Source organism: Lepisosteus platostomus, chromosome 21 (genome assembly GCF_059453375.1).
Source record: "Lepisosteus platostomus isolate fLepPlt1 chromosome 21, fLepPlt1.hap1, whole genome shotgun sequence".
NCBI classification, from domain to species: domain Eukaryota; kingdom Metazoa; phylum Chordata; class Actinopteri; order Semionotiformes; family Lepisosteidae; genus Lepisosteus; species Lepisosteus platostomus.
This window is the reverse complement of record NC_142631.1, coordinates 10432153-10447419: the sequence shown is the minus strand read 5'-3', so window position 1 is coordinate 10447419 and position 15267 is coordinate 10432153. Positions and strand designations below refer to the sequence as shown.

The 15267-nt window shown below is 36.3% G+C and overlaps 2 protein-coding genes across 4 annotated transcripts in view; one reads left to right on the top strand and one right to left on the bottom strand.

Annotated features, from left to right (window-relative positions):
• garnl3 (GTPase activating Rap/RanGAP domain like 3) overlaps positions 1-15267 on the top strand; it is a 141063-nt gene that overhangs the window by 17364 nt on the left and 108432 nt on the right. Inside the window, exon 1 of one of the 3 annotated variants that reach the window (XM_088614919.1) lies at positions 9578-9997. The exons of the other annotated variants lie outside the window; for them this stretch is intronic. Within the exon in view, the coding sequence (XP_088471045.1) occupies positions 9936-9997 (62 nt within the window). The 5' untranslated portion in view covers positions 9578-9935. Of the gene's footprint in view, positions 1-9577; positions 9998-15267 lie in introns of those variants that run through there. 3 annotated transcript variants of the gene reach the window in all.
• The window catches only part of ttll11 (tubulin tyrosine ligase-like family, member 11), a 309887-nt gene that overhangs the window by 207960 nt on the left and 86660 nt on the right, over positions 1-15267 (bottom strand). The gene's annotated exons all lie outside the window — the stretch shown is intronic.

Sequence of the window (15267 nt, the reverse complement as noted above, 5' to 3'; positions counted from 1 at the left end):
AAGGCAAAGTGCTTAAGACTAAAGGTCAGAATGTCATAGTTTCACTCCAGTTGCAGCATAATAGACTGGTTTGCAGGACAAACATGCAAATGTTTTCTGGCAAATGTATGTGACTGTTATGGATGAAGTCTGATAAATTGTTGACTTAGTTTACTAACTTTTAAAAACAGTTATATGATACTAACCAATTATTATGTATGCGTTTCAAGAAATTCAAAGTGCTGTAATACACTTATAGCATACATGAACACACATAGATTAATTGAACTAAAGAGAAAGAAACACCTTACATGAAGATATATAACATTTTCCCTTGTTAATGTCTTAAAAGAGAAAGCGTTTTAACTATTTCAAACTGTTGAGTTGCATGAGAATTTTATCCCTTAAAATGGAGGTCAATTTACAGAGAAGTGACTAATAAAATGTAAAAAATTGTAGGTTAACCAGGCAAAACAAATAGAGGGATAGGTTTATGTGTAAATGATGGTGTCAAGAAGGTTTTGCTGTGTTGCATGACTCCCAACACAAGGCATCCAGGAATGATAAACTTAACCGGATAAAAGTATTAACAGAAAACAATCTCTTTCCATTAAATATGAATTTATGTATTTATTAATCTTTGTATTAGCTATATCTGAACTACCTATATCTAATCCCCTGTGTTGCAAATCTTCCTACAGTATATCAGTTCACAAGCTCTGTGAATCACTGATGAATCCATATGATGGATTTTGTCATGGTTTAGGTATGAGGTAAGTGCATTCCTGTTAAAACCTTCTCAGGACAATAAGGCCTCGTACTTTTTATGTCAGCATCTTTATTTACTCCTTACTATTACAATAATTACATTATTATTACTTAATTAATAATTTTATTTTTATATCCTTCCTCTTGGAATTGATCATTGATCAATTCGTTTGTCTCAGCTCTACAGCTGTCACACTGGCATGGAAGGAATGAGCACAACATGCAAGCTGTGTGCAATGTGCACATTAACCCCCTTTATTTCACACCACAGGGGCACAGCCGACTTAAAAGCAGGAGAAGACTGATGCAGCCTTTCATTGATAACACTCAAGGTTCATCAGTGCCAGTCAGGCCACAGGGGTCCCGATTATATGGATAGCTGGCCACACACAGAATTTATCTACACACGGCAGTGCAATGCCAATACCAGCATCAAGGGAATCCCAGTCAGTGTCCGATAAAAACAGGGGACAGTCCCGACCCCATAATAATGAGACTAAATTAGACTTATCGTATCTTATCTTATCTCATTAGACTAAAAGCGCACATTCTACCTCCTGCCTTACAAACAAGGACCAGCCACTGATGACCCTTTCTTATTTAATTGTTCCATTTATTATCTCTCCTATTCCCTGTGCTATACTTCAATTCTTTCTTATCCTTAGACTGTCTTCCAATTCTATTCTGTTTTGTAGAACTAAGGCAGGTCTCGTTTAATGCTCACGTTAACTAGTTTAACTGCTAAAAGTGATTTTCGGTGATTTTCTTGGACATCTGGACATCAGAATAGAAATTCTGTGACCAGTATTTTTACATTCTGTGGGTAAATCTATGTTCTGTGCTTGTCTTGACATTCACGGTGATACAAGAGATTGACCGGGGCTGTACTAAGATTACAAAAACTCTTCAAGAATGATTACATCAGAGCATAACGGGTGAAGATACAGTACACTTTTGTTTGTCTCTGTTGTCTCTGTGAAGAGGCCTTTCCCTGTGAAATAAATATGGAAGAGTTTTTCTCTAAACTATCTTTCTGTGACTTCTTACATCCCTACCGTGTGAAAAGATTTTGAGAGACAAACATTTGACAGAGAAGCAAACTGGGCTCACTAGTAGTAACGTATTACTGTATTACCACGTTATCCAGTGTCTTTGCAGTGTCCTGCAGAGATAGTTGGTTGGGATAGCAAATTTGTGCAGAAAACAACAGTGATTAATCTATTAAAAATGTCCAAATCAAAAGTCCACAATGCAAATGTTACCTTTATAAAGTACGCTAGAATAAAGAAAACATATAGTAAATGTATCGGTTATTTAAAAATCTTCCCAATCCTATGTTGTCTTTGACTGTTGCAGAAAAGAATTCAGCGGCCAGAATCCTGACCAGGTCATGTACAAGTGATCACTGTGTTCAAGTCCTTGCTCTGGCTTCTTAACGGGTTTCGAGCTGACTTCAAAATCTTCATGCTCACCAACAGTATAAGGCTGTACATGGCTTGGCACCTCAGTACCTACCTGACTTATTATGTCTACTCCCCACCTCGAAAACCTTCATTTGTCTGACTGATCTTCTGTTTGTCCTAAAGCTCTGGCTACACCACAAAGCTCTATTCCTAAGGATAACAGAGAATCACCTACCCTGAGTTTATGTAAATCTAGACTCAAAAGCTTTCTTTTCAGAAAGACTTGTACTTAATTTGTGTCTCTGTCTGCTACATTTTCTACTGACCATGTACAGTATCTTCTGCTGCATTGTGCTGCCCGTCTGACCATTTGTTATTATTATAGTCCTGATTCCAGTGCTTCTTTTATCCCAACAGTTGTAGTCGGAAACCTACAATATTCAGTTGGAAATGTAGTTGGAAACCTACCTTGGTTTAAATGTTGTGGTCCTCCAATTAATGGCCATTTCCAAAACACCACAGTCAATAACATTATCCTTTAGCATCGTTGGTAACCTACAAGAAACTATGGATATGTGGAATGGAAATTTCCAGTAGATATTTGTGATGTGTTTACACCAGGCTCAGAGTTGTGTAAATCGATGCCAGTGAGACCCATGTGTTCTATGAAATCAATTTCCTTTGAGCACTGACCCATCATATTTTTCTAAATAAAACAAACAGTTGCGAACCAATTAAAGAGAAATTTCAGATTAATGAAGAATATTAATTCTGGTCCCAATTTCTTATTGAGTACATCTCTATTTAGACCTAGGGATTTAAATTGTCCACAACAGTGAATCCAGGTTTTGTTATATTTTTTTCTGACATACCTGTGTCTTACCACACAGAGAGAAGATTTTACTGTTGTTGAATGTGTGTGTGGGTTTATTCCAAAATGCTTTATAGCTCGAAGTATGCAAACTTGGTTTTATTGTTTGTATTCAGAATAAAAGCCAGATTTAAATGAAATCTTTAGGTATCCAATTACTGTTTCCATCATAAACATGAGTATCAAAACATGAGTGTTAATATTAGCTTGATTGTCGTTTTCTTTGTTTTACTGTATGTGTTTTTTATTATGTTTCTTTTCATGCGAGAACGGTTTTTAACTTGGAAATTAAAGACAATTGGTAGTTGGGACGGCATTGTCTGAAGAGGGCAAAAATCAATTCACACTTTTAAAAAAGCGACGTTTTCAACAGAAAAGGGATTCTTCACAAATCGTTAGCAAGTCACCTTTTGTGTTTCCATCACACATACTGTACACTGTAGTGCTGCAAACTCACAAGTTTAGCTTCAATGTAACCTGCATTAAAAGTGACAGGGGTGTCCACTGTATTCTCATCCTACTGGAGTATATCAGTCTTACAATGGAAGATATTTCTTGGCTGTATGGCGCTGCATATCATATCAACTCCTGGGGGCTGTTGCACGCAAGCATGTTCCTTCAAAAAAATAGACTGTCTTGTCATGCTATGAGTTCAAAGTTCAAACAGTAGAGTAAAGCAGAAGATGGAGAACTGCTCTCACTGTTAACGCTGCAAGCTAAGAGACGGCTACAAAACCACATGATTCAATGCCCTGTGACACCTCAACACCTCCAACACTCTGCCAAATACACAACACTGTTGCAGACAGCATCCCGGTCACAGGCAGGTAATAGAGCAATAAGAGCAGATCTGTCGTCCATGGACAACAGAACTAGCTGAGCCACTTGGGAGGCTGCTTACAATTCTTTTCAATCAGAATGAAATCATTGCGCTGATGTCACACAGAGAGGAAATAAACACTTGTTGTCATTCTCAGCTGTAACAAATGTGCCAAATACATAGAACATCCATCTTGATTTGGGTGCTGTTTTAAAGAAAACATCAGAAGTCTAGTTTCTTGATATGGACATTTTGGTATACATTTGCTAGAAATGTGATAGTCGGCGCAGACACCATGAAAATAACTTCATTTAAATTTCTGCTAGACTTTGTGGTGAAAAACAACAACAGGAAAAGGTGTTTAGGCCTTAACAGGAGCTCCACAGGCATGTTAATAAGGAGGCTAATTTGTAGAAGGGAACCAGGATCAGCATCTAAATGAATTAAAGGTCACCGTGGGATGTGTTCATTTCTTCAAAATTGCCTTTGATAAAATATTACCAGTTTTATGTTAACATAAATCTCTCATAGTATTTTCTGAAATCTGATTTTTTTTACATTAAGCAAACGCAGGGTTATTATATTGTGATTATTTTGAAATAGTACATTACACATTTCGTTTAGTATGTGAGTTATATTACAGATTACCTTTCTTGACAAACTGTTTGGAACTCAGTTGAAAAAAGTGGATGTGAGATCCTTTTGTTATCTTTGCGTTATCCTGGATAAGCAAGGACATCTTGTTCCTAAGAACCATTCCGGACTTTCTCTGCGCAGATATCATTAAAGGAGTACTGGTACTACAGTGTATTAGGGCTTGAGTTTCGAGCTTCGTCTAAGTGGTAATATGATTCCATTATTTCACAGCCGGGTTGATAGACTTTACTGTTTTGATGTGTTAAAACAGCAATTTGGCAACACATTACTTACAAAAGGGTTTCGTATTACCCTTTCATATATATTCCCTGCCTTGCAGATGTTTTAAGGATTGGTATCGCTTTGCACATGAAACAAAGTTATTTATTAATTCATGAAGTGGAATAAATACCTATTGTTGGTTAACCTATGCATATCTGTTATAATTATAGTTACATTAAACATATTTGTCAGCAAACCTCTTATAGATAAGTATATTAAACTCTTATAAGACAGAGGCGTTTAAGACGTTATATAAATTTAAGGGGATTTAGGACAGAAGATATCTACTTTTATAGTGTATGTTCAACATGTGCATTTTTTATACAGCACGGCAGGTCTTTCATTGTATGTCTTTCATGAAAAGGGAAATCCAATGTTTACAGTAAATTCAACAAGAAACCTATTGTATAAATAGCCTGTAGGGTGCCTAAATTATCACCCTTAAAATAATAATATATAATAAATAAAAATAATGTAGTGGTAAATAGATGTTATTCTGTTTTTCTTTGTTGAAAGTGACTGTACACTTTCATTTGCAGACTGGACACATACTGTATGTTGTTTCTTTGGACACCTGCACTGAAAGTCAAGTCCATCTCCTTGCCAGATCAATAGCAGGCATCCAGATGGCAGCCTGCATTGACACTGCCTTCATGTGGAGTGCACGGCCAGGAATGACATACCTAGTGAGGGACAGTGAAGGGTGAAAAATAAGGGATTGCATAACAAAGTACAACACTGAAATGCAAAAAAAAAACGTTTGTAGAAGTGTGCTACATCCTTTAGATTCAATCCATGATTAAATACTATAAAGTGAGTACCTTGTGTTTAATTTCTGTCACTGACTGCCTATCACACACAAAGCTTAAATGCACATTCAGATAACCAACCGTCTGTTTCCTGATCAAACACAAGAAAAGTTTTTTTTTTTACAGTTTCTAAAAGATGACTGTTATATACTTGAAACAGTTTTCTCCCCTCTTGGCATAAATATAATTTCTCCATGCATGAACTGAAAACAAACAGAAATGAAATGTGGTATAGTGCAGGTGTTATTTGACATATTAATATATAAAACATATTGACATTCTTACAGACATGTTGTGTCTGTAATATACAAAGCTAATATCTCTCTTTAAAAACACAATGGCTATTAGTCACTGGCACTGCAGTTATTCATAAAATAATCAGTTATATTGCACTTCCATATCTACTCATCCTATTGGTCTGTATAGTATATTAAAAAGACCTAGAGGCCTTGGGCATACTGTATGTGCCTGTATAAAGTCATTAAATTTGATGGGTCAATCATGGAGAAAACAAGAAGGAAACATTAATACCTCAGCATAAAAAAGGGCATTCAGCTTCAATGTACATAAGATTTTGTTCTGCCCTAGGACCATAGACAAATCACCTGTGGATATTTGGGAAATGGAAAATCCAGTAATGGGATGAACTCCATAGAATATGGTGAAAGCAAACTAAAAGCTGCTGGTATTCACGAGTACTTGAAGCCATTTTAAGTTCCAGGATCCAGTTTAAGACATGTGCATGTGTTAAAGACAAAGCAAAGGTAAAAATCTTAAATAGCAACAGATTCCAAGCTGAACACCAAAACTCAGGCGACTGGGTGTATTTAGAAAAGCAAACACGAAAGAGTCTTCAGAACAGAGACTGTTAACAGACATAATATGGATCTGAGACATATCTGTATGAGAAGTGTTTGATCTATTCCCAGTTTAGTGGTTTGCCAGGGATTTGGAATTTTTCTGACTTTCTTGATGTATCATTTATGTGTAATCCATCTCCACCCCAGGGAAATAATTTCAGTTAAAGTGCATTTATTACTGTTGTGTTCTAAATACCCTTTTGTACTGTACATTATTTAATAATACTCAGGGTGGCTAGCTGCAACCCATGCACATGCACTGCAGGAAACTTAATGGGCACATTTTCAATCTCTCCTGTTTGTTGGCAGGGCTTAACTGTCCTCATTAAATTTCACTGACAAAAACCAGTGAGGAAGATTGCAGTGAACACTCTAACAGACAGCCTCACTATGCTGTATAGGGGGCTCCAACTAGCCCAGCAGAGGAAATGAAGAGTGGAAACGTGCTTTTATCAGCTGCATCTTTTATAAGTCTTCAGAAACAGGCTCAACTAGGTTACACAGTGACAGACAGAAATCTTAAATCACTTTTTACTGTTTTCAGTTGTCCACCAGCCAGCTTTTAAAGTGTCACTTTTGACTTTCCTTAATATCTTCTGAAAGTAATTTCTTCAGATTCCAAACTGACGCCAAAACAACACAATAGGGTTGGCTGCATAATTAATATGCTATTACCTGCCTTTGTGGGCACAAGCAAGGCTTCCATTTGTAGAGGCCAGCTTGTAATTTTTTTCCCTCAGTTATTCAAAATGTTTTTTAAGGAATGAACTTGAAAAGAGAAAACACAAAGGGCTTGTCAATAGGTGCTGGTCCGGAGCATTATACAGTAGCAGGAAAGATTTCCACAAGCATGGAAACACAGCACTTGTTAAGGAGAAGATTATTCTGGGAACAAAGTAGTCATTTTTGTATTTCAAAAAGCTTCTAGGATTAATGCTTTAGAAAATAGCCCAGGATCTCATAATAAAATCTTCTCTGACACCCCATGACCAAATACAGAGATCTTTTCTACTTCCAAAAGAAAATGTAATTGAAAAACATTTCTTAGAAGTTATGTTTAGACTTGTCTTTATTTATCAGGCCGAGCCTGAGTATCAATCTGAACATATTTTTTAATCAATTACTATTTATTGTTATGTGTTAATGAAATAAGATCTATGAAGGTAATGATGAAAAAGAAAATTATTTTTGAACCAAGATACTTAATAGGTGTTAAGCAAATATCTATGCATTACTGTTTTAAAAACTATCACCTTGATTTAAATCCTCCCCCCCGGTTCCCTATCATACTGTAAGTATTAAATTAAATCTGTTTCTGTTTGGTTTATTTACTGTAAATACTTCATTCATATTCATTCTCAAACTTAAAGTGAAAGCACTTTACCCCTGCCGCAGAATAGTGGTTTTGCCTTTTGCGGTGTAATAATAGTCTAAAACCCATTGATATTGAATTAGATAGCAACAGATATCAATAATCAATGCTCTACTCGCTGGGGTATCTAAATCTACATTGAACAAACTGCAGTATGTCCAAAATCCATAAGCCAGAACCCTGACCAGGTCTAGTGCAAGTGATCACATTACTCCTACCCTGGAGTCCTTGCACTGGCTTCCTGTCAAATTCCGTGTGGACTTTAAAATCCTCATGCTCGTCTACTGTATAAGGCTCTGCATGGCTTGGCACCTCAGTACCTGTCTGAACTATTATCGCCCTACTCCTCACCTCGCAACCTTCCCTCTTCTAATTCTGGTCTCCTAACTGTCCCCCAAGCCCATCTACATTCGATGGGTGACAGGGCCTTCTCCTGTTATGCCCCCAAGCTCTGGAACTCTCTCCCCAAGGATATCAGAGACTCACCTTCTCTAAGCTCCTTCAAATCAGGACTCAAAACCTTCTTCTTTAGAAGCGTCTTTACTTAACTGGTTCCATTCTTTACCCCTCTGCTCCTACTATACTTAATACCACCATCCACGGTCTCCTCTGTATTGTAATTGTGTTTTATCTTTTTATTTATTGTTGTTGTCATTCTATAAAGCACTTTGAGAAGCCACCTTTAAAGGCGCCATTTAAAATAAAGTGTATTATTATTATTATTATTATTATTATTATTATTATTATTATTATTAAATAAAACTTAACCAGGAGGGGGAAAAGGCCGATAGTTACCCACTGAATGTTCCAGTTCTGACGGACAGGATATTATTGTATCACAACAGTAGTCACCCCAGATTTTTATGTACAAACTGGTTAGAAAAGCACCTCATTCAAAAGAAAATCTAATAAAATCAAAGAACTTCAATTGAATGGAAATCTACCTTTTTAAAAATAAGAAATCATCAATGCAGGTATTTTGTAAGCCGTTTACTGTAAATATAATTTTCTCAAATAGGAAAAAAAAATACCGTGTGAAACACTTCTAAACCTTTCAGCGATCTGGCATATCGCTGAGTTTAACTACAAGAATGAGGGTTATCTTTTTTTTTTACTACTTTGTATTACTGTATGTATCCCTACATGAAACAATTGCTGTTTTTGACATAGACTGGTCGCCGTGTTGATCGTCTGCTATCAAAAGCTTGACCATTTAATAGTTTTTAATTTTTTTTTATTTTCGTGGAAATATGTTGGAGCAATTTTCAACTCAAGTCACGCACCGAGAACCGGTTTATGAGACTAGATACCAGCGCTATGGCTTTAACTATCTGTACCTAATAATCCCTTAGCACTGTTCAGAGACAGATGCTTTCCGGTTGAATGAAGGGGTTGATTGATTGTAGAAATAACACAAGAGGGACCAAGCGTTTTGAATGTTATCAATGGAAAACGTCATTATTAAAGTCTTATAAAGCTTAGCAGGAAAGTCGAATATATACTTTAAACAGCTTTGCCTGTCTGCATCGTTGTCGGGCTGTAGAATTTTGAGCTTTAAGAGTTTGCCTCACATGCGATCGAAATGTGTTTTGTCATAATGACCTCAGGTAGGCTTGGCCGAATCCGCAAAATTAATGATTTCTCGGACTACGCTGTTAACGTGCAAAACTACAAGGTCCGTGATGCACCGTTCTGTGTGAAGACCGCAGTGAAGCGAACGCCGAGGTGCAGGAGACGGGTGGTGTGCGCAGTGCTGGCGCCCCTGTGCGTGTCTGACGCTGTATGTGCCTGTGTTTAGCGGCAGCTCAAATAATGCTGTATTGGGAGGCAGGGCTTCTGTTGCAACGTATGCTGTGTGAGTGTGGTTAGAATGAAATAAAAAGTACTTGACTTGAGCCAGTGGGAACAGTGTAATGCATAGTATACGCTTCAAAGACTGTTAAACGCGGTAGATGTTTTAGGAGCACTGGCACATGAAGCGAACCAATAGATATACCACATTAATTACATAGGTCAGGGCAAAATCTAACGGTGATACATGCAATAAGAGGAAAAGGCAACCTGTAATTGAGAAGCAGTGATGATAGTATTCCTTCAGTGAAGAAAAACTGTTTTCTTTGCTGGATATAAAACGCATGTATGGGGATATGAGCAGTGCAGATCCAGCTTCTACCAAACTGCTGAGTTTCACCCAACGGTAAATTCATATTTCATTTTTTTTTCTGCATTTAGAAAGATGAACTTGTTGTGTTTTAATATGCTGCTTTTAAATAAGCCGTGGCTGAATGGTTAAGTAGTGTACTTGTTTCTGGGGCACGGTATTCGAAGATTGCAGCTAACAAATTGTACTCCCGTTTCCTGTCACTGAAAATTTGGCTCCAAGGAACAAATACAGGTACAGTTTGAGCGTTCTTTATGGTAACAGTTTTGGCTATGTACAATTTTGTTGCGAGTTTAATTTAGGAGACTGTATCATTTCAGCTTATGATTGTTTTATACGTAACTACACCAGTACTACTGTAGCTTTCTCTCTTAATGATTATTTAAATATGTGCCGAATAATAACTACTGTATATTCATAAAACTCGTTTCTATTTTGCAGCTTACTCTTTTCTTAACATATTTAACATTCAACCAGTACGCAGCTGTGTGGCTATATTCTTTTTGCAATTCAGAAGAGGAGATGCCTGCACAATGCAGTTGGTACAGTAGGTGACTAGAATGTTAAAGGCACAGGATAAATTATTTTCGCACTTGCTACAGTTTGAGGTAACTGTTACACTAAATTGCATTATTTAAAACCGACTGTATTCTGTTGTAACGTAATTCAGAGGAGGAACATGTGAATTCCTTGTCAGTATTTACAAATTCCTGCTGATGGTATGTAATGTGCTATTATTTTAGAGCATCTCATACAATCCACTTTGAAACAGGAAAAAGGAAAGGTGTGCTCATTACAGTACATATCGCATATTTTTGTTTTATTAATTCTAAGATGAATGAAGCTGGGGATACCGGCGTTTTGTAAAACGTTTCTTGAAATCCCCGACTGCTCTGATATCCTATACCATAGGCAGTTCAAGACTTCATGTAGGCTTGCGGTTTTCATGGGGAATTACCAGTATTTGTATTACATATATGTCAATCGATAAACTTTCATAACGCTCCTAAACATGTAAACATTTACATTTATCGGCTACATTTTGTTATTTGTTTCACTACATTTAATATAAATAGCAAATGGAATGTAAAAACCTGATATTACCAAAGCATCGTGTTTACTGTATATAATTTTGATACTAGACACTTAACATCCTGCAGTGTTTTGAGTATTTAGTGGTTCATTGGAATATATATTCTTAGAAATATCCGTAACAAGCAGAGTATGCCACAATATTTTTGTTTCTTCCATTCTGTTTGCTCCTGATTATACAAATTATGTTTGCAGGTTCAGCTATCTGACAAGTATGCTTTAAATAACTATTTGCTTAAAACCATTATTGATAAATGCCTTATACTAATACAATGACACATCTGTTACTTCAGTTTATAAATAAATGAAGTGTCTTATAGCTAATCTGTTGAGTGCAGTAGATACAACACTGAAGAAATGCACCAGAACTGAACTGGTAGCACCATTGCATTAGTAATGCTCATTCAACAAAAGCCTTTTATGAGCACTAACTAGTATTCTGTAGTAAAATAATATGTAAATTAAGTCAGATGAATGAAACTGGTACAGATGGCCTACTTGTCAATACATGTCATTGTCCTATATTTAATATTAATTGTAATTGTCCTATAATACATCTGATTCATCATATTGAGGTTAAGGAGTAAACTTTTTATTATTTTTATTACCATTTTCTTTCTGTGTGTGACTGTTGTATAGGAATAAATCATGAGAACCCGTGATGACCAAGTTATAAAACAATGCATGGATGAGACATATGAAACTGAAATAATTTCTAAATTTTCAATTGTGATTTGAAACCAGTGGTATGATCAAGCTGTTATTGTAATATATTGCAAGATGCCCAGCTGTGGTATTTTTCTTTTCTTTGTAGTAGTGAATGAGAAACAGCCATTTTTTTAATACTTGTTGAGGATGAACCAATAGCTCAGGAATCTCAAGTGTATGTTGTGTATCCTCAAAGCTGGGGCACAGTTGGGTATCAGCAAGGTACTAACTATTGTGAAATCACATCGCTTGATTAATTTTGGGTCAGAACCACATGTCCACTGTGTTCAGCTGCTGCACACTATTTTACCATGTTAATTCTCTAAATACAGTCGATTACATACAACAACAACATTATTATCTAGAACGTTCAAGTGGCAAGTGTGAGTCATTTGCTGACCACTTAACACCTGACTTCCCTACAATATGTACAGCATGGCGCTAATGGTCTTTCTGTAAATATGGCTGTTCCACTAAAACACTGCACAGCTATGGAGCAACAAGGAGTCACCCGTTTTTGCTTGGCAAAGATGTTAAACCAGATGGCATTCATAAGAGAATGTCTGCACAATATGGTACATGCTGCCTGTTGTGAATCAATGCAGAAAAAAGAAAAGTTCTGAAAAGGACAGAGAAGAGTGTGTGAGGAATTGTGTGAGTGTGTGAGACACTGGGTAACCATTGTCTGTTGCCATGCAGAATAATATGGCCAGGATAGGATTGGTTTGAATCAACTGACCACATACAGTATAGTACTATAGTAGACATTATAGATGTGTCTTGTGCTAGAGTATGAATCATTATCTAAGAAAGTCTGGATTTTGCCAGGTGTATGCCAAGTTATTTTTATAAATGATCAACTATGAGCATATACAGTACAAATTGGAGTGTGACTACGCAAGTCTTCTCCATTGATAGAAAGCAAAACGATTTTTGTCACCACCACAAACAAACATGAAAGCTAATGTCTAAGCACCAGGAACACTGAAATAATATTATGGCACTAGAAGACTGTTCTTTGCACGCATTTCGATGTGAATCGTGGAATAGTTACAAGTGGAACATACTGTACTCCTCACTTCTGTGAATGTAATTGATGTCAGCAGTGTGCATAAATCAATATGGGACAGTCATGGTTTCTGCCATATGAAAATGCAAGCTCACTGACAGCATGGGCTGCAGTACAGTGCATTCAGGAACTGTTGTCCCACCCACCTTATAGTCTTTTTAATCTTATAGGCATTTAATCTGATTGTATCTTGGAGGCTAGAGCTCCAGTGATGTTGCTCAAGTCTAACTGGCAGTAAAGGGGTAGTTCAGCGACAGACGATTTTTATTCAAGGTTGCCCATAACCTCTTGGTTCACTGGCAGAGGTGTGTGGATATGCAATCACACTGTCTTGAAAAATAAAAGTCTTTTTGCCTCATGAAGCAAGGTCAACTGCCAATTCATTTTTTGACTTTGACTCAGCCTTGTACCTAACAGTTTGGTTGCTAGATGCTAATTGACCCCAGAATCCCATTTCTTGAATGATCCCAGAGAGAGGTTTAAAAATCTGGTGGGGCAGTTTATTCCAGACTCCCACAAATTATTCTATTAGTGCCTAATTTTCAGGACAAACATGTCCTTATCCAGAAAGTAGAGTTTATTAGTAAAAAAATATCACTTAAGAAGACCACAATGAGTATTATACAGTATGTTGACATCTATACTTATTAACACCAACTCAGATACCCTTCAAAAGTAATGGGGTTGTACAAATTTTCAGGTTTATTCTTTTTAAACATGTTTTTGATTATCAATTTATCATTGCTTTCAACAAAATCTTCCTGTGAATTGGATCAATATTTGCCTCATGTATTACATTTTCTCATCATTAGCAAATGGTATACAGATATTGTATTGCTAACCAAATGTTGTCTCAGAAAAGTTCATTTAAAACATTCCATTGTCTTGTTTTTTTCTAGTATTGTTGTCACCTTTTAAGAATAGGGGTTACAGCCATTATTATATTAACTCCTGTCATTTAGATTTCCATATTCCATTTCTTAAACCTGCGTGATAATGGGGACAAAAATGTGCTCTTATATTGTCTTTGACTATAACCGGCCTGATCAGAGGATCTCGCTGAGAATTTCAACAAGGGTGAAATCTGCCGAGCTATGCTGGTGGCCTGCTCTATATGTAGTTGCTATGACATCCTAAGGAAAATCAACTCTATTCAATTACTCACTTTACAAAAGATAGAAGGATCCCTGTGGTAGAGTCTAGAAAAAGGCAATTTTGTGTGTCCGGATTTCCCTGAATACACTGCTAAGTTTGTACATTACAGAACATGCCAGTATTGGGCTACTGGGGACTCACATGTCTGCTTGTCTAATAAAAGAACACAGGAGACTGACAGTCATGTACTGTATACCATGAAAATAGTGTAATATTATTGTGCTTCTGTGCATTTGTATATTATTAAAAAAAACATGAAACCTTTTTGAAGCTTTCAATGCAATTCCAAGAAAATGTCACATTTTTCTATGGGTAATATGGAAAATGCTAACAATATTATTTTTGTCTTATTAAAAATACTTATTAAGCCAGAATAATAAGGTTTGTGGGATTGTTTCTTTTGTTCCATGTGATCTAAAGATTCTGTGCACCATACAATCAATGTTGATCTTTGCTCTTTAACAATTATGCAGCTGCAAAAATTCTACAAAGTATAATAATTCTGTTTCAAACTGCATAGTAAGCTATGCTGTGATGTTCTTTTATTAAATACTTAGAATGGCGCTGGTAAACTACTTGTCATTGATCATTAGGGTCTAGAAACCAAAACCCAGTAGTTAGTGATTTTATTCACAGGACTTTGAGGGTACATAAGATGGTTGACTGAAAGAAAGAGAAAATTAAACTTGATTGACTGTAAGACGTTTGTGTTGTACATTCCTGTTATTAAATCATCAATTCGAAATGCAGTTAAGGTTGAATTGAGTAACATACTGAGGTGTAGTCTAGCTACTGTAAGACAAGCATTTACTGTACAAGATCACTGACACACTACAGTGAAAGAGTGGTATTTAAATTTAACATTATAGCTCCAAGCTAGATTTTGAACTGGCAAACCAGAACAGACTCTAGAGCATGCTGTTTTCCTGTATACAAGGGAGAGCATTCCAATACATATTAAAGCTACCTCTACATGCATTTTATAAGGTTTTTAGTGTTCATAAATAGAAATAAACATAAAGAAACATTAATCCTTCCTGCAGTCCTGTTATCTGTCAGGAAGTGGTTTAGTATCAGATATGTAGTGTTTGATTGAAATAATAGGCCATGCATGCAAATGACAATGCAGTTAAAATTTCATCAAATTTACTGAGGCACAGGCATCTTGTCACGGGTAAGAAAAAAATCTCAGATTGAAAAGAAAAAACATGCCCTTTTGTTCACATCAGTTTGTTATTTGCTATTTGAAACGTTTTCTTCTTGATGAGCTGAGGATCAAACA